At 43.9% G+C, this 22,700-nt stretch overlaps 1 protein-coding gene and 1 long non-coding RNA gene across 35 annotated transcripts in view; one reads left to right on the top strand and one right to left on the bottom strand.

The window, feature by feature from the left end:
• The window catches only part of ANK3 (ankyrin 3), a 661,543-nt gene that overhangs the window by 172,044 nt on the left and 466,799 nt on the right, over positions 1 to 22,700 (bottom strand). For all 34 annotated transcript variants that reach the window (XM_053306987.1, XM_053306988.1, XM_053307003.1 and 31 more), the window contains 7 exons: positions 21,458 to 21,556; positions 15,983 to 16,180; positions 13,740 to 13,838; positions 11,812 to 11,910; positions 8,197 to 8,295; positions 5,842 to 6,039; positions 1,201 to 1,299 (listed from right to left, as the gene is read on the bottom strand). In XM_053306987.1, the coding sequence (XP_053162962.1) occupies positions 1,201 to 1,299; positions 5,842 to 6,039; positions 8,197 to 8,295; positions 11,812 to 11,910; positions 13,740 to 13,838; positions 15,983 to 16,180; positions 21,458 to 21,556 (891 nt within the window). The remainder of the gene's footprint in view (positions 1 to 1,200; positions 1,300 to 5,841; positions 6,040 to 8,196; positions 8,296 to 11,811; positions 11,911 to 13,739; positions 13,839 to 15,982; positions 16,181 to 21,457; positions 21,557 to 22,700) is intronic.
• On the top strand, positions 1,786 to 15,536 carry LOC128349867 (uncharacterized). The gene is made up of 3 exons (XR_008319048.1): positions 1,786 to 1,920; positions 3,504 to 3,562; positions 13,813 to 15,536. It is a non-coding gene; the product is annotated as an uncharacterized LOC128349867 (long non-coding RNA).

A 22,700-nucleotide genomic window follows, 5' to 3' on the forward strand; every position in this document is an offset into this window, starting at 1 on the left:
GGGGCATTGCCAAGAGAAGGATGAGAGACATGAGACCAAACAATGCAGAATTGCTGAAGGCCGCTAATGAAGCATCCTGGCCGCTAATGAAGCAATACCTCATCAGTGCCACTGATAGCATCCATGCCACGCCACATTGAGGCAGTAATTGCTGCAAAAGGGGCCCAAACCAAGTACCGAATACATATGAATGCTTATACTTTTCAGAGGTCCGATATTGTTCTATTCTTCAATCCTTGTCTTCTTGGTTCCATGTAATATTCTAATTTTCTGAGATTGTGGATTTGGGGTTTTCATGAGCTGTACGCCATGATCATCACAATTATAACAAATTAAGGCTTGACTTATCTCGCTTTGCATGTAATGCGTCTGTCTCATATATCAGTTTCACTTTTTAATTTGCATTACTGAAATTAATGGACTTTTGCACGATATTCTAATTTTCCGAGTTTCACCTGTAATGGTATCATACAATGATATAATGGTATGCTATAAGTTCTATCTTGTGATGGGATGTGTGTGGCCAAAGGCCTCTAGGTCCAGGCTCCAAAATTACCTAGATATACCTCTGTTTGAATGCTTCCCCACATCAAAATCTGTCCAAAATAGAAAAGTAGCATTTCAAACAGAAGGGTCCCAGCCAATGGTTTAGGCTTTCTGAATGAATTTGACTTGCCTTTCCTTTTCAATAGACAGTACGGTACTTTCTTCTATGTGTTTTTTCAATACACATAAGCTAATGTGCAGGCAGTAATTTTTAGATAAGTGAGCATTCTGTCATGCAATTGCCACAACCACATTTTGAAGTACTCTAATCCAGGAAGAGTTTGTACTAAATGAATAGTTCAAATGTGATTTAGAAAATGCTGATTTTATGTAAATATTTTTAGTGTGTCCTGGAAAATCTCCATCCTTTGAGCATAATCACTTTGTCACTGGCATAACTTCTAGCAAAAAATGACCAAAGGACCCATAATACAAAAACGATAAGAAAGCCTGGGTGAATTCTGAAGTACAAAAGTCCTCAAGAACCCACTATGGCTCAAGGGAATTCAGAATAGGTGTTGTATGTGTACAGAAAAATGCCAATATCCAAGAGATATCTCTTGCTATTACCAGTGATTGTTGTTGGCTAATGATAGGGAAGATCTAGACTGAGTATATTCCTTAAAAGTGGGTAGTGATCCTTGTCTGTCTTACCTTCCCAGCAGCATCTGGAGATGCATTCTTCTGAAGCAAGAGGTTGGCTACTTCAATTTTGCCATACTTGGCTGCCACGTGTAGAGGAGTAAATCCTTTCTGTAAGAGAAAGGCATTTTCAACAACTTCAAGGCTTTTGCTGATCCTGGCAATAACAACAGTTTACACACTCGGCTGATCTAAGAGAAAGGGTTGGCCTGGACATGTTGCGATTCTGCATTAGTGCAGTAAAAGAACATAAGGTCCTATTGGATACAACATTCAGCTTCCTGAGAATCGCATCCTTCTTTTTTAAATGGAGTTTCAAGCCCTACTCAGATTGCAAAAATATTCTTGAAAGTTCATGGGCAATGGCTTGGGAGATGGTGTAATATTTTGTATGGATGTGCACAGAATGGGATTTGTCTTGAATTTCAGTCTTGGAATGGAATGCAAATCCTCAGAACATTCCATCAGAACAACCAGTCAAGCCAGAATGACCCTGTTCCGAGTTGGAACGTTTTGAGTATTCCGGTTGGTGAGGGCGGTGCCAAGGTGGGTGGTGAAGGGCAGTGGGAGGTTCCTTTAACAATCATTACCTGGTCACTGCTCAGCCCCCGTAAGCAGCAGTGCCCCACCAGGCATCTCACGGTGAGGCTGCCCCATCTATGGTGTTCTTCTGGCCTCTGTACATACCACTGCTCACGAGGGCTGAGGTAATGATTTTGAGGGCTGAACCAGGTAATGATTTTTAAAAAGGTACCTTCCAACACCCCTTGCCACCCACCCTGGTGCCGCCTTCACAGGCCAGAACACTTGAAATGTTCTGAATCAGAACAGGGTCATTCTGTTCTGAGCTCAAAACAGGTCCTTCATTTGAAGGGCATTCTGTTTCGAGCTTGAAACACTCTAAACGGCCCATTTCGAGTTGGAATGTTTCAAGCTCAAAACATTCAGCACATCCCTAATATCTCTCAAGCCAAGTTAGGAGGCAGAGCTGCAAATGAAGACATCCCTGGTTCAAATCTCACCTTTGCCATAAACTCACTAAGGGTCGACTCACACAGAGTACAAAACCTACTTGCAATCTCAGTTACCCAGTTTGCGATTGTGTGAACGTGCCCTTTGGCAGGAATTGCATGTTCCCTCAGGCCAGGAAATCTAGATGTGTAACCAAGAATTGAATATGGCTTGTCACCCCTAGTAATGCTCCATCTTAGATTTGTATTACATCTGAACCCACACACTTTGTGACCTCTGGTTTGTTCCAAGTGAGCCAGCCCCCTTTGCAATTGGGGCCAATGGCTGTGAAGATGATGATGTAGGGAAGCCTTGCCAGTTGAAAGGCAGCAGGCAGGCTGGAATAGAATAGAGGGCCTTGCTGGGAAGCATGGATAAGGTGAGTACCTTTGGTTCAACTTGGCTACTTCCAACCAGCTGTGATATGTGACCATAAGTGGCTCCAGTTTCAGAAGCCATCTGTGGTTTCAGTTACAACTAGCAGTGTGCACAGAACTGGTTGGGCCAGTTCAGTTCTAGTCCCAACTGGACCCGAACCAGACTGGGCCAGTTTGGTCTGGCACCCCCTCACGTCCGGTCTGGGGGGGGGGGGGAGTTTAAGAACTTTTAAAACAAAATTACTGTTTTTAAACTTACCCCTTCTGGGGTTGTTCTCCAAAGTGGCGGCAGGGTGTGTGTGTCTCCATGGAAGTTTCCTTTCCCCTACCGGCCTCCCTTCGGTCCAAAACCTGGCATGACCCAGGCCATGCAGAGGCCCATTGTGCAGGCATGGTGGCCTCCAAAATGGCTGTCACTCCGGTGGGTGAGGGGGAAGAACAGCTGAATGGGCTCGTTTTGGACAAAAGGGAGGCCGCAGGGAGAGGGGGGAACCTCTGTCCCCCACCTCCTCAGAGAACACCCCCAGAGGGATTAAGTTAAAAACAATTTTCTAATTTAAAAACACACACACACACACAACTTGCAAACCCCCCGAACAGGCTTGGGGGGGGGGATCCGGTCTGGTGTCGGACCAAACAGGGGGTGGCTTGGTTCGATCCTGTTCGATGTTGAACCTGTTTGTACATCCCTAGCTGCAACTTGGGCTGCTTGAACCACAGGCTCCCCACTATGTGTGAACCTGCCCTAGTGATCTTAGGCAAGCCACTCTCTCTCAGTCTCAGATCCCCAGCTGCAAATGTGGGGCTAATGCATGCACACCTCACAGTGTTCTTTAGCATACAAATGCTAAATAAGAGTACACAGAACCCTGATGAGAGGCTTTAACAATGATCTAACAAACAACACATGACTTGGTTCTACTACAGGGTCTAAGAAGCTGCCTCCCGTACACAAGCTGCTATGAGCTGTCTGCAGGAAGAGCAAGGTATCAGTATCATGAACAAAACAGAATATATAAGGGTACTTTTAGGAGAGACAAATCAGGAAGCATTACTAGTTCCCATTATAAATAAGGTGGGTGTTTGGGACCATATTTCATGCTTTCTGAAATCACTTGCCACTGTGACAAAATTTGACAGTGCTTCTTCTATTCTTGGGCAACTATTTTTGGAAGTGAGATTTGTTTTTAAGAAGAAAAACAACTGTGTGTCAAAAAGGCCCAGGTGGAATACAAAGAAGTTAGTTTTTCTTTGAGGAGAACAGGAGCCCTGCTGCCTTATCTATCTATCTATCTATCTATTTATCCCAGGCGTACCCGTCGCTAATCCCATGCATGACAGCTCTCACAAGAGTTCGCAATCAGCTGCCAGACTAGTGACGGGGACAGGGAGAAAATGGCTGCCGGGATGAGGAGGTGGCAGCGGCGGGCTAGACCGACCGCTGGGATGAGAAGGCACCGGCCTGGCTGCAGGCGGTGGCGGGCAGGAGGAGGGAACGGGCCAGCCTGGAAGGAAGCCGGCCAGAAACCGCATCCAGGCGGTGGGGGGCAGGGAGAAGCGGGCCGGGAGGGCCAACAGAGGTGCAAATACTCTGCACCCAGCCCAGCTAGTATATATATATTCGGTGAAGAACCTTCTGAATTACTCAGATAGCTGCTTTATTGACACAAGGAACATTCCAAACCTGGCTAACCAGTTAGTCAGTTCAAACTATTAATGCACAGGTTACTGGCCAGAGCATATATTAAAATATGGTGCATTTCACAGGAAATATCACAACACAGATTTTTTTTGTTAAAAGCTAAAAGAAGAAAGAAGTTAAATCTAATACAAGAATATACAAAGGACTGGCTAGTTTCAATGAATGCATAGGAAAACAAAATGCACAGGCTGCAGGTGCAAGGCTTGGTATGTGAGCAGTTTTGTGAAAACTCTATGTGGAAATCATTTTGAGTTGGTTGCCTTGGCGGTAGCAAACAGGGGCTAGACAGGAGTAGCCTAGTGTAGGCACTTTACTTCCTAGATTCTAAAAAGCCTGTGTTCATTCTGCATGGTGACTGCTGCTACTACTTTTCAACTATCCCTCCTTAGCATATACATTTGATAACAAGAACAGTTTTACAAATATGCTTTAAGCTACTCTGGTTTTCCTTCTCTGAAGGAAAATAAGGAAGAGGGAGAAGATGGGTTAAATTTTGATAACCCTTAGTGTTTTATGGGGCTTTAAAAACATTCCCTTCAAAATTCTGCAGAGTAGAAGCCCTGATGAGGCTTCTTGGGTCTGTTTATCACCTTCTTGTTTCCAGGTTTGATCTCCTGGGGCAAGGCAGTTAGATTGAGAGATCTCTACTAGTACTTCAGGCCCTAGAATGTGAGTGAGTGTGTGTGTTCATGTGCACATGCATGCATGCATGCACACACACATGCCCCCCGCCCCGCCCCCCACCATTACAAGTGGTTCATTTAGTCTGAATGTGCTCCTTTGTGCACTGCTTGTACTTTCTCAGCACAATACCAAGCATGAGCTGGCTCTGAATTTGGCAGATCCTACCCTAGGAGTCCATGGCTATCTCTAGTGCAAGGAGCCATGCTTGCCCCTTGTGTTATAGTCTGTAACTGAGGCAATCCATTTGGGACAGTAAATTGTATTTTGTTTTCCATCTGTTAAGGAGCTTCTTTAACTAAGATTAAATATACACATTGAGCACAATGAGGTGGCAGAATTTTACACTGTAGCACTTCAGCTTGCAAAAAGGGGAGTATTATATTTCTGAATGCTCCCTAAAGGAAAAGTTCCCTGAAAACAGTAAATTAATACATCAGACAGAGAGAGGAAGATAATTTAGTGAGCTAAGTTTACTACACACAAGGAGCTTTCAATATGGGGACCTTTTCATATTTCAAAAATATGACACCCCAACCTACAGCATGAATTGGTACCCTCTAGAATTCTCCTGCCTCTGGCTACCATCACATTCTGCATCATGTAAAGAATGGCTACAAAGTTATAGTATTGTCACATTAGTACACAGACTGAACTTGTGTGTAACACAGAAACTTTTGATAATGTATCTATATTTGACATTGATATAGGTTGTATTACCATCATTTGGCTTTTGTGGGGGTTTATAACAGCTTTATGCTACACAGCACTTCGTCTGGATCAATTATATTCATTATGACAGACTTTTTGGATATAGACTGGCCATAACATCATTATTTTTAATAGGTTTTCCACTGTCTGCCACATCTAAAATTTATTTACCTTGGTAGTTATACTTAAGGAAGCACCATGATCCAGAAGTACCGATGCTACATCTTCATGTCCTTCTCGTGCTGCAAGGTGCACTGGTGTATATCCTGAAGTTGTCGCAGCATTCGGAGAAGCTCCTTGCTGCAACAGCTGCTGCACTATATCAGCTTTTCCCAGTCGTGCAGAGATGTGCAGTGGTGTTTGGTCATCCTAAGTGTGAAGGAGATAGGGACCAGATACAGTGGATTCTACACTAGGTCAGGCATATACATCACTAGCGAAATGTAATTATAACCACCAACAGCAGTGTGAGGAGGGAAGGCATCCATGCTTGAATGCAATGCATTCATGGAACTGCTTAAAACTGATCCCTACCCTATCTGCTTAGCCCCATTATGAGTTCTGTTTCCTGGTCATGTTAGTGCAAAACTGGATTTTGTTTATTTATATGTATGGTTATCTCACTGGCTCCAGGGCAGAGGAGGCTTTTAAGTGCAAGTAACAACTGGGAGGGAGTATCAAATGAGAGCTTCCAACTGCCAGTCTGGTGCCCTATCTCCAAGACAACCTGCAGAGGGAGGGACTAGTTGGTCTGAGCTTTGCTGTTTCATAGCACCACCCTGACAGTGGCAGGAAAGGAAACTGCAGCCAGTCAGCTCAAGAGGGCTAAGGAGATCTGGGGAATCAATAGGGGCCCTGCTGGTCCTATATACGAATTCTCATAAGACTAGTCCTATATAAGGGCTCCTCATCCTGAGCAACCTGTCATACCCATGCAGACTCCCTTGCCTTGCCTCATCTGCGGAGCTTGCTTGATCTGGTAGCAGAACACCAGTCTATCTTGACCATATCAAGAGGCCACTGGCCTTTTTGAGCCTCATCTGCCTGCACCAGGACCCCCTGCTGAGGTCTAACATGGAGGTTGTCCAAGGTCAGCAGAAGTCTGCCTTGGACACTTGCATTCCCCAAGCCTGCCTGAGGCTCAGTCTGTTAGAAAGCAACCCCAAGGCTATCCTGGCAGTAGGGTTGAAGACTGATTGTGCCCTGAAGGTCAAGGGTGCATAATATCCATCATCTTCAACTTACCCTCTATCTGGGGCCCCTCACTACCCTGTAAGTTCTTGTGTAAGGAGGCACACAAGGTACACATTGCAGCTACTCAGTGACAGTGGGACTCACTGCTTCAAGTCAGAGCTCTGCCCCTTTAAATTCCTGCCATCAGGGGTGTAGCAAGGTTGTCTCTCGGCCCAGAGACAAGATTTTAAAATGGGACCCCCCTCACTGAAGCTCAGCTCATGAAGTAAAGAAATCTTAAATGAGACTGAATAGTGGTAAAAAAAAGCATAGCAAAAATTTTATATATTTATTTATTTATTTACATTTCTATCCCGCTCTTCCTCCAAGGAACCCAGAGCGGTGTACTACATACTTGAGTTTCTCCTCACAACAACCCTGTGAAGTAGGTTAGGATGAGAGAGAAGTGACTGGCCCAGAGTCACCTAGCTAGTATCATGGCTGATTGGGGATTTGAACTCGGGTCTCCCCGGTCCTAGTCTAGCACTCTATATCTATATCTCTCCTATGTGCCACAATAGAACATCATCCTAAATCATTTTTTAAAAGGTTTTGTAAATTGTGGACGATGCAAGTCATTTAATGGTACTAGAGAAAGACATGCTATTCTGGTAGCTCCAGGTCTTAACACTCACATCAATTTCGGAGGATGAATACAACTGAAGGAAGCCTGGGCAGGTGTGTGGCAGGGGGAGTCAGTCATTTGACTTGCCTCTGGGGGGTCTCCCAAGGCAGTGGGCCCCCAGACAACTGTCTCCCCTTACCCTATCATAGTTACGCCCCTGCCTGCCATGTCACAGTTCAGGGGTGGGGCTTGTGAACTGTGCTCTCAATCGAGTCTGATCTATTGTCAGAACAAGATCTTATTTCTCTGGGACTACGTCCAAGCTGGTGGAGCTTGAGGCTGATCTACTGCCTTTTACCTGTAATCTGATACCTTCTCCCTGCTACTGGTCCGACTCCCTGCTACTGGTCCGACTGTTCCAAGCTGCCTCTTTTAGGCCTTGTGCAGTACTTTGCAGAATGACAATCTGAACAAAATGGGATAATATAGCTTGCTACAATCTCACTGTTGTCAAACAACAGTAATCCCTCTGAGGCTAATTTCATTGTAAGGTCCCTCCTGTTTAGCCCCCTGGTTAGATAGTGGCTTGCTTTCTTTCTTTCTTTCTTTCTCTCTCTCTTTCTTTCATTTATAAACTGCGCCATCCAAAGGCTCTTTATGTGGTGCTTTGGAGTACTGAGCTCATGACACTTGCAATGCATTTCGAGTACAGAAAGAAATCAGCTTACCTTGGCTTTCGCTTCTACCTGAGCTCCATTCTGTACTAAGTATCGAACAACTTCTGACTGGCCAGCTCTGGCAGCCATATGGAGTGCAGTCTCTCCCCTCTAGGAATGGAACACATTGTCAGAGATTAAGGTGCTAATAAAAACCCAAATGATAAAAAGCAACAGGAATTGTTGCATCAATGAACATTTTTCTAAATAAATGTTTCAGTCAGAAATAATCACACCATGAATATTTCCACGGAGCTATATGGGAACAGAATGCAAAACCTAATCAATATATGACCCCTAGTTCTGGCCCTCAGAATGTAATTTATTCTGGTATTGATTATCTAACTATTAAGGCACGCACGTGTTTTGGTCTTTGTTGAAGAAAAGAATGTTCTTTTTAAAATTTGGTACTCCATCCACAGTGTTAACACGTTCCTTTAAATGACCATTCACTTTAGTCAAGCATGTGTAATTATGCCAGACTTTAAGTATTCAGATGTGTACATCCCACCTACCCTCCAATTAAATCCCTTGCTGTTGTACTCTATTGACCCTGATATCTGCTGTCAGCAAGCAAGCACTCAGCTGGACTGATGAAAATAAATCAATAATTTGGAAGGGGCAGGGGAGCGGGGGAAAGCTATTTGCAGAGCTTCACAGACTTAACCAAAAGATGTGCCAGTGCCACCAGGGAAACAGTAAGAGCAGCAAAAACCTTGATTTGAAAGAGAGGAGCTGCTTTCTAGATCTTTTGTAATCCAGTGAATGTTTAAAAGCAAACATTGTTTATAGCACAGATAGTGCTACATATGTGTATATAGTCTAAAATGGTTTTACAGAGCAAATCAGGCAATGTTGTGTTGCAGCAATGCCTGTCCTTCACGTGGCAACTTTTGCAAAAAAAATAGTCAGTGCCAAACTTGTAAAAACTACCACTGTGTGTGCGTTTGCAGCCCTGTTACTGTCAGAAACTCATTTCAAACCGGCCCATTTATTCAACACCCTTCCACTGAGCCTTTGGGTGCAAGGAGGCACTCTAGCATGGCTGTGCGGCTACAGGCAATATGTCCTGACAATCTGCTGCAATCTGTTCACAACGTCAACAGGGCTTGCCTCAAAATAGCAAAGCTCCTAGTCTTCTGGGTTCAAGGCAGTAAAGAGTCTCATGCATTCTAAAAAAACGAGACACACTGAGATAGAGTATAAATGAGTTCTTCTCCCCCCGCCCCCCACCAATGCTATAAGAATGAGGGAAGCTCTCCTAGAAGCCCTTGAGCTCTCCTCCTGACACAAGGGGGAAAGATGTTAGGCTTTCACTTTGCATTCATCAGAGCACTAGCAGCACATCAGAGGTTAATTAATTAATTCTGGTCAGCAACCTTGCCTCTTTTAAGAGCTGCTTCACATATTATGCAGCAGGAAACCGGTGGAGCTGAGAAGGTTTATGCTGCCAAGGACATGTACGCTCATCAGAGAACAGTGGCTGATCCCAGCTCCCTGGCAAGCATATTGTATGATATATACATTTGCAGACACATTTACAGTGTTCTGACAATGGAGTTTTTTATATGCATACATAAAACATTTTAAAAGCACACCATAAAATGGGAATGCAAGAGGCAACCATAGTTATCTTCAAACATAGCTGTATTAAGCTGTAGTGCAGAATTGCCTTTTAAAAGCTATCACATTGTTTCATCTTCAGTTGAACTGGTAAAGTGCTGCTAGGTTCCTTACAAGTCACTGCCTCACGATGGCAGCTGAGGAGTGCAACTCCATGCCAAGGTGACCAGCCTCCCTTCTTAACTTCACCATTCACTTCCATGGACCCTCAGACTAAAATGAAGGCAAGCATGTAGCCCTTATATACAGCCCTTCTTTCATACCCGCATCCATTCTCCCTGATGATTCTACATGCAAGTTCATTTGGCTTAATCCCTTGTCCTTTCATATCTTCACATATTTCCACATTATTAAGAATGGTTCAAATGTTACAGATCACCCACTCAGAAGCGATTAAAAACTGTTTTTGTACAGCAGTGCTTCACACGAGCAATAAGAATGTTTATGTGCCCCCCACTACATGTTCCTTCACAATGGTATTTCATAAGAAGTCATGCGTTGGCCTCTGTGGCAAAGGCAGGCGTAGCCCAAGATAACTCCTGCTCCAGTGCCTGGGGGCAGCATGGTGAGCCACTGCCCTCACCCCTGCAATGTGCAGCACACTACTTTCCTCCCAACTCTGCCTCATCACTTCTTGACTCCCCCCCTACCCCCACCAATTCCAGCACCTTGATCTTCCCCTGCCAATTCACCCCATCCCCACAAAGCTCTCCGTCTGCCCCTCCCACCAATTTCCCCCCAACCTTTCCGCCCATCTCCCCTTACTCCTCCTGCTCCTCATTCTGTGCTGCCTTTGAAAAAGCAGAGGGCACAAGAACGGAGAGAAGGGAAGTGATCCGGAGACACTTCCTGCTGATCTTTGCCACTGCCTGCCTTTCGACAGGGAAGGTTGAGTGAGAGGGAGGAGGAAGGCTAGGTTGGTAGATGTGGCAGCTGCTGTGCATGCCACCACCGCCAAGTGGGGGTTGGGGGGGCAGTGCCCTGGTGGAAGCTGTTGGCAAGCAATTTTGATTTTATGGAATTCTGTTGTATTCACTTTTGTACGCCGATCTGGGACACATTCTTTATGAAAGGTGGCAAATAACTGAATGAATAAATAAATAATCCATCACCTCTGCTAACCTGCTGCCCGAGGCAACTGCCTCACCCTGCCTCATTAGCAGGACAGCCATGAGCAAGGGGCATGGAAACATTATGGCTGCCCACACAGAGTGCCACTGTTTTGAAAACCGTCTGAGTGGCTCCCTGTGAGCAGTCATTATCTGGCTAAAGGAGCTACTGAGGCTAAATCCAGGAGCCTTTGGCTCTGTGTGAGGGCTACAAGTTGGAGTCTCTCCCTAGAGTAAAGGTTTCCCAGGTACTGGAGTTATTCTGCACATCCAAGCTGTTCACTTCAAAAGGAAGGGTTTTTGGCTGGGACTTCTTCACCTGGGCAAAAACAGTATTTCCTGGCTCTGACCCTCAGTCTGTTCTGACCTCCCAGTTCTGACCCCCTGGATCCCACTTGGTGGCTGCCTATGGCTCAGCTCTGACCTAGCAGAGACAGTACAATGTCTGCCTTCTGCACTATACCTAGGAAGCCCTTTGTACTAAACACATCATTAGTAGCAACAACAGCAAAGTACAGCAGATTAATAACATGTCACCCACTGGGTAGGCATATGTGAAAGTCAGCCTCAAATGTCTGAGCTTGTCCCAAGATCCTGTGGGCACTATAAGGTACAACCAGGAGACTGGTCTCTTTCTCCTTTGACACCCAACATACAGAAATGCAGCGTTTGCAGATTGCACAGTCCATGCAAGTCCCTATCAGCTATGTGGCTTGGCAGGGCGAGACAGGCTGTGGGGATCAGAAGCAGTGAAACAGTGCCTCCAGTTTCTGCCTGGAAAGTATGTGCACAAAGAGAAAGTTTGGGTGCATAGTGTTCATCCACTGCAGCATCAGGACAATCATCATGCGGGATTCTGTTTTGCTGATAATGATAGGTTAAGATTGGTGCTTACCACATTGGTTGTATTGGGTGATGCTCCATGATGCATCAGCTGTGAAACGATATTTACATGTCCCATGAAGGCAGCAACATGAATCGGAGTCAGGCCAGACTGGAAATTTTTTTAAAGAAAGACAAGAGGAAAAAGATACCATGGTTTGAGTTAGTGACCTCTCATGTGGACTATAGTTTGAGCTGTTAAAATGGGGTGCCTAACCCTGACAGTGAAGATGAGCATCTTTGCAAGCTGCTTAACAAAATCTGTACGTTATGGCTATAAAAAACATCACTAATTCAGAACAAGGTTTGGTGTTACTATGATTACAAAGCTGCACTTGCTTCCTTTGCACAGTGTACATTTTTAAAAACCGAGATTTCAACGTGTGTCTTGATAGAAATGCTGATTGCTATATAAGTCTTGACTACAATACAGTTTACTCAAGGATGTGCATACTCCACTAATTCCATGCAAGAAGTGTGCACACTCATACAAACATACACACACACACACAAGCATAGAATATAAGACTGAGCATAGGATTCAGTTTCCCAAGAACCTCAACTTGGTTTCTTTTTGAAGCAAATTTCTAAATGTTAGATGCATACACACTTCCCTTATTTGAATTCCCTTGCTGACCACAGTTTAGTTGCTTTGCAGCCCTATAATTTCATCCATTTTTTGTTTCTAGTGCCACTTCTTAAACTGTTTGTCAGCATCTTATTATGTGGTTTGGATAAGGTCTGTCCTTTTAAATGAGCATAGTTACAGCAGAGTCATATTGGATGTATATTCTACATCCAAATCTCAAAAATAAGGACCATCTTGTTATTTTCCATGATGGACTGTGATGCTCTGGGTCAACCCTAAGATCAAGGGGCATCAGTCAACTCTACATTTACCTAGCTAGGAAGTTAATATGGGAAGGTTTTAGAAGTTTGTTCCAGGAAACTCTGATTTTTCAAAAGATTATCAGGGACTCCCAAATAAGATCAGGAATGGTTTCCTGAAATATAGCTTGCCCATCACTTCCTCTGCAATGCACAGCTCCAAGGGAGTGACAGTGTATTTAGAGTCTAGGGAATACTATCAGTTCACACAGGATGATGATGAGGCCAGTGGCATAGTGAGGACACCGGTGGCCCCTGTTCAGCCTGCCGCTGCCGGCCCCTGCCACCCCAGTCACGCCTCCTGCGCCTGATGTCAGGCGCACCATTGTCTACTGTCAGATGCAGGGGATGTGGTCACGTTCACAAATGGGGTCGTGTACTCCGTTTGCAAGAAACCTTTGGCCAGAGCCATGTCTGCAGCACGGCCAGGATCGCCTCTCCCTGCTTGCAAAGGCAGAGAGACGCATTCCCAGCCAGGCTGAGAATCCAGCGCTGAGTGAAGCATCTAAAAAATGGAGCGGCGTGGCTCTGTTTTTGAGAAGTTTTAGCCGGCGCTGGGTTCCCAACCCGGCCAGGAACGTGTCTCTCTGCCTTTGCAAGCAGGGAGAGGCAATCCTGCCCGGGCTGCAAATGCGGCTCTGGCCAAAGTTTACTTGCAAATGGGGCGCATGGCCCCATTTGTGAACATGGCCATGCCCTCTGTATCTGACGTCAGTGCATCTGACATCAGGTACAGGAGATGTGGCTAGGGCACCAGGTGTGGCCCCTGGGGCGTAGTGGCCCAGGTTCTTTGAACCCTCCCATGCAATGGTGGCTACACCCCTGCATGAGGCTCAAAAAGCCCAAAGTAGCACAGGGTTCCATAGTCGATGAGCAGAAGTTAGCAGAAAGTTTGAAACACACTGGTATGTGGAAAACTTAAAAGAAGCAAAAGGAAAGGTTGCCCAGCTTCATCCTAGCATCTTTCCTGCTATTCTCACCTCCTGTATCCAATGCACTGAATGTTGCTTGTTTACTGAAAGCACAACAGTATGTGTAAACAATATGCTTTACCTCAGTGACAGCTTGGATAGATGCTCCATGTTTCAGCAAAAGTTCCATAACTTTAATTCTGTTCTTTTTGCAGGCAATGTGGAGAGGTGTGAAACCATTCTGGAATACCAAGAAACAATGTTCAAAGACTCCCGACTGATAAAACAGCACTTCTCTGAGTTATCCTCATTACACCTGCTGTCCCCTTGTGGAATTATGTGGCTGCTAACTTTTAGTTTATAGCAAAACAAAGTTTACTTTGCCAGCTGAAACACTAATGATGAGTGGGCTTTGAAGAAAATGATTAGTTGTGAATATCATACAGTGCAAAGCTAAGCTGCCATTTCATTGTGAGTGAAACGGCAAAAAGAAGAAAACAAGCCACCCTGAACATCAAAGATCAGCACATTCCTGCTCACAGCATTTGCTTGAATGTTGATGCCAACCTGTATACATATCAAAGCAATATCATGGGCTTACTTTCACAACAGTTGACAGAATTGGGCCTCCAATCTGATCAAGATTAGTTACCTTCCCAACAGGAGTAAAGAATACCATATGCTTGCATAACATATGGTCAGGACTATTGCCTCCTCTAGTTGAGCCAAAACAGATAGTCACATTCATTATCACTCCTTGGTGAAATTCTTTTGTATTATTAATTATTATTATTATGTTCCAGGAGAATGATCAGGAGAAGAGAGATGCTACTGAAAGACTGTTAAGCAGCACCAAGTATATTTGCTGCTCCTGCAACCTGAGATCCTTTAACTGGAGACACTCAGGGGGGTTAGGGATGCACAAAAACCCACCCCCAGAAATTTTGAGAGAGATAACTTTTGGCTGCCCTCAGGATTCCTTGGATGTTTCATGTGAGGATGATATCTCCCCCTGCCACTTGGAATGTAATATTAGATAATATTTAGTTGACAATAGCACTAAGGGCTAAAACTGGGCCTTCTTCATGCAATGTATATGGTCTGTCACTGAGATAGGAGGATAGCCCACCAAGACAACATGAGCATGAAACACAGCACATTTTGACACTCAGTGTATATCCATGGAATTTGTAAGAAACCACAACTATTTTACTGGGGGAGAAGAATTGAGGGTTTAATATTATTCATTCTAGCTATTGTATGTGTATAGGTCTTCTGCTATTCTGAGTTATGGAGCAGGGTTGGGGTGGGGTGCTGCAAATCTACCAATAGCTCTAGATCTCTGTGTAATTCTGAGAGACCAGATCTCTGTGCAGCTTAGATCTGCTAGTAGATGAGGAGACTCATAAGCATAAAAAGGCATATGCTATAGTGTAAAACCACATTTCCTACCACACAAACAGATAACTCCAGACATTGGAATAGAAGAACAAGCAAAATAACAGCTTCCTGAAGCAAACTGGAAATGTCTACTAATTTGTGAATCTAAAAGGTCCGCTAGGATTTTAGGGGTTAGATAGGAGTGACTGAAATTGAAAGACCAGATCTTGCAAAGAAATAGAACAAAGACTAGTCAAGAAAACTCGGGATTTTATACAGGCATGTTTTTGCCCCAGTTAAAGAGACTACTACTGGAAATGATGAAAAAAAAAAGCTAAAACAAGCTTTTATTTGGGATATATTTTTACAAATTCACATAAAATGCAATAAAAGCAACATGAAGTTTACAATCTTCTTCTGAGAGTAGCTGTTAAAGACAATATTCCATCGATCAAATAATGAGGCAAAAAGATGCTTGTAAGAAGTAAAGGATTGTTTCAGAAAGAGTTTGTCTTTTGTACATCAAGGCTCTAATCTGTGCTCTAAAAAATCTATAATTTATTTCCAATTCAGTTCTTGCTTTGCAAACATCTGAAACTTTTTTAACACAAATCATCCTTTTTCCACTTGGAAGACCAGTGAACACTTTCCAAACATATACAAAATCTGAATTTCTCCCTGACTACTAGGATATTTATCCTCTGAAATCAACAGCAAGCCATTAAGAAAAATCAAAACTGATACAATATACAGTCGTATTGGCAGACAAATCTGAATTAATCCTTTTTCCTTTACTGCAACATAGACATATGCTAATTGCATGAGAAACACCAGAAACACACTAATAAGAACTTCAGACTAAAGCCTCTTTCTCGAGCTCCGGAAGCAATTACAGCCATTCCCCTCCCTGAATGTCAGACTCTTAGCTTTCAGCTCTCAGATATGAGGCATAACCATGCTGTGAGCCTTTTCTAGATGTGAATAGCAGCCCCACTGTGTACTCACCAGTGCTTTGGCATTAGGATTAGCTTTCTTGTCCAGCAAAACCTTAGCAACTTTGTAGTGGCCACAGTGGGCGGCAACATGCAGTGCCGTCAAATAGTCATTAGTGACGTCATCCACAGGCACGTTGTGCTCAATCAGAAGCTGAACACAGTTTAGGTGGTCCCCCTGGGTTGCCATGTGCAATGGAGACAAGCCATTCTATAAACACAAGGAGGGGAAAAAGGGTGGAGTAAGATGGACATGTAAAAACTGCCACTTCTGACAGACGAGTATTGTTAGCTTTACAAGCTTTTGTGATTTATATGGTACTTACAAAACATTAATGAGGAAACCCTTATCCAAACCTTTTAATTCAGATGTTATTCACACCTTATTCAAGCAAAACTTCCATGGGAATTTGAAAGTGGCCTGAGGGAAAGCCAGTTAAAAAACAAAGAAAGGAAAGATGGAGAGTTTATACAGGCAGAAATATTTAAATTAGAAGCCTGACTTCATTACTACAAAAAGGCCAGTCCAGATATAATATTCCCAATCTCTTCACCATGGTTAGGAGATCAGAAGCATACAGCCCTTCCCTTACATAGTTTGCTTTAAACACGAATAACATTTGCGCCAGTATTTACTAGAATGGCCTTCATACTTAAAAGTTTGTAAGCAGGGGCTGAAGTGTGTTTGCAAACCTTGGTTGTAGCAATCCTGGGTGGTTTCCAGATTAGACCCTGCAACGGGATCTCGGAAGTGTGCTTCCACACTTCCTGTGTTGTGACACTGCAGTCCCTCCGTTGACAGCAGGGTGCCGTTCACGTTTCCGATGCCTTGTTTTGAATTTAATCACTGTGATATGGTGCTATTATGTCATGTATCTGGTGTAAAAAGGTTGCTGCTTTGGGGGGCTGTTAGTTTCAGCGAGACTGCTCCCCCTCTTGTTTACGTTTCAAATGCAATTTGGCTGAACGGAAGCATTCTGCTGCTGTTGAGCAGCTCACCTGGAAAGCGCCCTGGTTAGAGTTGATCCTGGTTAACACCAACTCAGCTATAATGCTCTACCATAGTTAAACCAAAGTATAGAAGGGAAGAAAGAATTTGCATGGGAGACAATAATGGGATGGAGCACAAGAGCCCATGAAACACTCCTGGAACCAGGTTTCATGATCAGTGAGACCCGGTTTCAGGAGCTCAGCGGGGAGAGCGGGCTAAGCCTGCTCTCCCTGCACACGAGCAGGGCGGGAGCCCTTGGCGGCCGGATTGGCCGCCCATACGATTGCCGGCTCCGTGATGGAGCCGGCGGGGGCTGGGGGGAGCAGGGGCCGATCGGCCCCTGGAAGCTCCAGCATACCCTGCGCAAGCACGCAGGGCATGCTGGCAAGACCCCCGGAGCCGGGAGGCGGCTTTTTGCCTCCCCTCCGGGGGTCTCTTCGTGAGTAGCTGCACCGCGGAGCTGCGGCTAATCACGATTTAAAAACCCAGGTTTGCGGAGCGCTCGCTCTGCAAACCCAGTTTTAGGGGAGGGGTACTTAGGCGGGTTAACTGCCTGGGAGCCACCAGGCTCGCTTGCGAACCCGGTGGCTCCCACGATCAGGCAAAATTGGGCTAGGCTATAATATATTATTATAATATATGCGCACACACATCACATGCAGTGCATATCTACAAACAGGGCCTCTCCAACATTTTAAGGGTACACCTAAAAAAAAGCTATGTGTGTGAATGTGCAAATAGTTGCTTGCAAACTCATGTACTGTACACTGGCAGTAGCAAATCTGTTTGCTGTCCTACTGCATCTGGAAAAGTCTATACACTTTAATCAGAAAATACCTGTAGGTGTTATTTTAATTAATCTTAATTTGCCATTCAAAAACTAAATTCTGAAATGGCATTCAGCCATGCTTCTACTGCTGCAGTACCAATTGCATCTGCAACAATATAGCATAAATGATTGAAATGTGGGTTTTAATTCCAAAACTTGCAGACTACCTAAGAAGAAGCAGTACTTTGTTAGACATGTGGTGCCCCCATGTGACTGTGGCTGGCATAAGCCAAGCAATAAACACTTTAGTGAACACTTAAAAGTAAAGCAAGGAATATGAAGTAAACACACTATTTAATATAAGGCTGTTCAGGCGCTACATGGAATCACGACTAAAGCAAAGCCTAGTTCCTTGCAATGATCTCAAGCCTCAGGAGCACGCATGCTTCCCTCACCTGCCCCCACAAGCTCCCCAGGCATTCTACTTCTACACGATCAGTTATGACTTCCAGTCTTGATTTATTCTAACTAACTTGCTTAAAAGAGACCTAGATATGAACCTACGTTTGGAAGTGGGTTACATATCTAGGTTTATTTCAAGCAATTTTGTTAGAACAAACCAAGATAAGTTGGTTTAGTTGTCACAACCCATCTTGGTTTCTTTCTTTCTTATGAAAGCAGAATTCCTGGGAGGTTGGTGCAGACAGAGGAGGGAGGTACAGATACTCCTGAGACCCAGGGATGTCACACAGAACCAGGCTTTGTCCATGGTTCCACATGACATCTGAACCAGCCCAGTGGGAGACTAGATCAACAATCTGGTGACAAAACTGAGATCCAGATTCTAAGCAATGTGTAAAAGCAAGTAAGGATGTTGATGGGAATATCTGAGCCTCTTTTTCATGCTGACATTGCTGCCTTCCTCTAATTTCCATAGTCACGCTCTGCTTCTGTTGTGAAGAAAAACTAGGGAAAGGGAGAACTCAGAGAGAGTTTTATTCTAATCATCTTGCTTGAAAAAAAACTTAGATATGAACCCAAGTCACATATCTAGATTCACCCCATCCCCCGCAAGCAAGTTGCTGTGACATCTGAGCTGGCCCACAGAAAACCAGCATGTCAAGTAGAAGATTTAGCTAGAATCCTTCTCCCAGGCATCTGGCTTTCTGTGTGGAAGAGGTTTGTTTGTTGATAAAATATGGGGAAGCATTCAATCACGTAATTACTGCCCAGGAAGTCTGAAGTGGTATGGCTGAGTATCAGGTTTCCCTCCTCATCTCCTGTGCGAGAGAACAAGTACTGTGATAATAAGAACTGGCTTGGGGTTCAGCTATAAGGCCTTTTCAATCATTCTCTAAGGGCTCTAGTATATACCAGTTTGGAAATCAGGGGACAAAGTTACTTCTTTCATAAGATTTATTTTATTTAAATATTTGTTTAGAATCCAAGTGAACCAGCTCTGCTGTTTTCTTCTTCAAACACAGGGTGGTATAGCAGCTCTGTGCCATGTGAATGAACTAATTAATGCCACTCACAAGTTATTCTGCCTCTCACTTCATCACACAGACCTCGTCAAAACTAACACGTCAGAGTGAAAAAGACAGAGATAGAAGGCACAGGTATCAGGACTTCTAGATTTCTCATGTTCATCTTTAATATGAAGCTTTAGTTTTCTTCTGTAGGAGGGCAGGTGCATATGTATCATAGCGGAGGAGTCACTTTGCTGAACAGAGTTACATAAGCCTGTTTCTAGGCCAGCATCTCTCCATGGCCATCATCTATTAATGCAGCTTCAGTTTCAGAAATGCTGGATCTTTTTTTCCAAGTTTGGAAAACACAGCTGTGGATTTAATTTTTGAAAGAGCAACTTCTAAGCTTTAACAAGCTCTGGGAAAGGTGCAAAGCACAAGGTCTCATGCATTAGAATTCAAGAAGTTGATTAAATTTTAAGGAGAAAGATTCACAGTGGATTAAATGTTAAGGAGAAAGATTCACCATGGTCGCCTGTGCCATTAAGTAATGATAAAACTCCTCAGAATGGCACCTGAAGAATCAGCTTATATAAAAGCAATGGCGTCTACTATAGTCCACAGTTTTCACAAGTGATGCTACAGATACATCTTAGTTTAAAATATACCACTTCCGAATGCTGACAGGGTAGTACAGAAAGCAGAAAGGGACTATTTTAAAATCAAATGCACAATCTAACCACTGCAGATTTTCATTTAATTTTCAGACACAGGAAATGAAAAGCCAGTTTAAGAGTCTCTTGTGAAAATGACTTCAGAGCTACCTATTGACCAAGTAGTACCCCAAATCCAAACCTAGAAGGCTAAAGCCTCAAGTATAGCCAGTAGAAAGTATCATTCTGTTGACTAGGCAAGAGCAGAAGGCCATGCTCCAAATATCTATAGTTCCACACTATCTTGCAATTGCAGGGCCTGATGTTGTACATTCCCATCCTCTTTTATGCCTGAATGGGGCTTGAAGGCTTGAGCCCACACAGTTCCAAGTAGCTTTTAAGCCAGCTTTTGAACCATTGGGTCCTGGTTCAAACCCTGGAGTCTGATACCAGTGAGCAGTGAGGGACACTAAAGAGGACTGTGTACAAATGGTGTTCTTTTCAGAGACTCTACGGAGGTTGTTTGTGGGGGCACACATTCATTTTTAAAATTAAATTAAATTTTGGTCTCCCTACAGTCTCTGGTCAAACACGTTTTAAAGCACTTCCACAACTTGCAAACCTATCTGACCAGGCCCCTTAGTGGGATGAGGGGTGTGAGGGAGCCATGTTTCCTTGGGCAACTAGCATTCTGTTACACCACCTTGACTTTTGAAAAATGATTGCCTGTACACAGTGAAAGAAGAAAGGAATATAGAAAAACCATTTAGCATAAGGGACCAGAGAATGATGGCTAAACTCAGACAAAGGAGACCAGAAGAAGGGAAGGAAAAGTAGCCACATAAGACAAGGGTTGAATCTTATAGGGAGCTGGTGGAACATAATGGCTACACTTTGAAAAGTCTCCAGTTCAAAACACAGCTCTGCTATAAACTCACTAGGTGCCAGTGGCCTTAGGAAAATCTCTCCTCAACCCTCTGTCTACAATATGGGGATATTAATACCAATCTACTTTATAGGACTGCTGTAAGGATTACAGCTATACCATATGTAGAAACACTTTGAACACTCTAAAGCACAATGTAATTGGTAAGTATTAGTAGTAAAGTCCTACCTCTGTAGGTACTGAAATGATATATTAAATACAACTGCAAATGCACAAAAATTATTCTGCATATGGAGAGGAACAATGCTAAATATGGTAATCCAGCAGATTTAGAACAAAGTTACTTTGTAAACAGTCAACAGTTTATCTTTGCAAGGAATTCTCAGTATACTCAAGAAGAGAGAGATGGATAATTGCTATGTAAACCACCTTGAAAACTTTTTTGGTGAAAAAAGTGGTATATATTGTATCTCAAAGGGATAGGAACACAAACCTTAACTTACAAACTCCACTATTTACATATATCAGCTGTAAACAATAACTTTTCAAATAACACCTGGACACTCTCGCCCTTGGTGGCATCCACCCTCTCTGAGGTCCCTGAAGTTCCAGTAGGGTCCTCAAAGGCTCCCCAACCGTGACATATATATATTTAATAATAATATTTTTTATTATTATTGGGGATGTTTGAGCAATATCATCATCCAAGTGCCACATTACCTTTGTTTTTGAAAGAATAGGAGCTCCTCGATCAAGCAACATTCGCACAACTTGTTCGTGGCCACTTCGTGCTCCACAGTGGAGAGGTGTCAGCCCATCCTGTAGAATATGAAAGTCACAAGCCATTAATCTTGGTGCTTAAATGAAAAATGTGGCTAACACATATGAACTGTTAAATGTACTCTAGATGGCAGAAGCAACATCTTTGATCAACCTATACTGCATTTTCATTACTGCATTGTGATGTGTTTAATGGATTTTTCGCAGACAAAATCTCTCGGATTCGGGCTGACCTAGATGGAGACTCCACAATTAATTTGATGTCTGAACTGGAGGTGTCCAAGAAGAAAGGTGTCTGAACTGGAGGTGCTCTTGATTCGACTAGATCAATTTCAGTTTGTGACTCCTGAGGATGTGGACAAGCTGCTTGGATTGGTAAGGCCTACCACTTGTTCTCTTGACCCTTGTCCAACATGACTTATTCTATCTAGCAGGGAGGCTGTTGTAGGCGGCCTGGTAGAAATCAGAAATGCTTCTCTGAGGGAGGGCAGGATGCCTCCTTGCCTCAAGGAGGCAATTATTAGACCTCTTCTAAAGAAGAAGCCTACATTAGATCCCTCAGAGTTGAGCAATTATAGGCCTGTCTCTAACCTCCTGTGGCTGGGCAAGGTAATTGAGAGGGTGGTGGCCTCTCAGCTCCGGGTGGTCTTGGAGGAAACTGATGATCTAGACCCATTTCAAACTGGCTTTCGGTGAGGCTATGGGGTGGAGACTGCCTTGGTCAGCCTCATGGATGATCTCCAATTGGCAATTGACTGAGGAAGTGTGACTCTGTTGGTCCTTTTGGACCTCTCGGCAGCTTTCAATACTATCAACCATAGTATCCTTCTTAAACGTCTGAGGGGGTTGGGGGTTTGAGGCACTGTTTTACAGTGGTTCTGCTCCTATCTCTCAGACAGGTTCCAGATGGGGTCGAATGGAGATTGTTGCTCTTCAAAATCTGAGCTTTAGTGTCCCTCAAGGCTCCATACTCTCTCCAATGCTTTTTAACATCTACATGAAACCGCTGGGAGAGATCATCAGGGGATTTGGAGCTAGGTGCTATCAGTATGCTGATGACACCCAGATCTACTTCTCCATGTCAACTTCTTCAGGTGATGGCATATCCTCCCTAAATGCCTGCCTGGAAGTAGTAATGGGCTGGATGAGGGAGAATAAACTGAAGCTGAATCCAGATAAGACG

This window comes from Hemicordylus capensis, chromosome 3 (assembly GCF_027244095.1).
Source record: "Hemicordylus capensis ecotype Gifberg chromosome 3, rHemCap1.1.pri, whole genome shotgun sequence".
Taxonomy (NCBI): Eukaryota; Metazoa; Chordata; class Lepidosauria; order Squamata; family Cordylidae; genus Hemicordylus; species Hemicordylus capensis.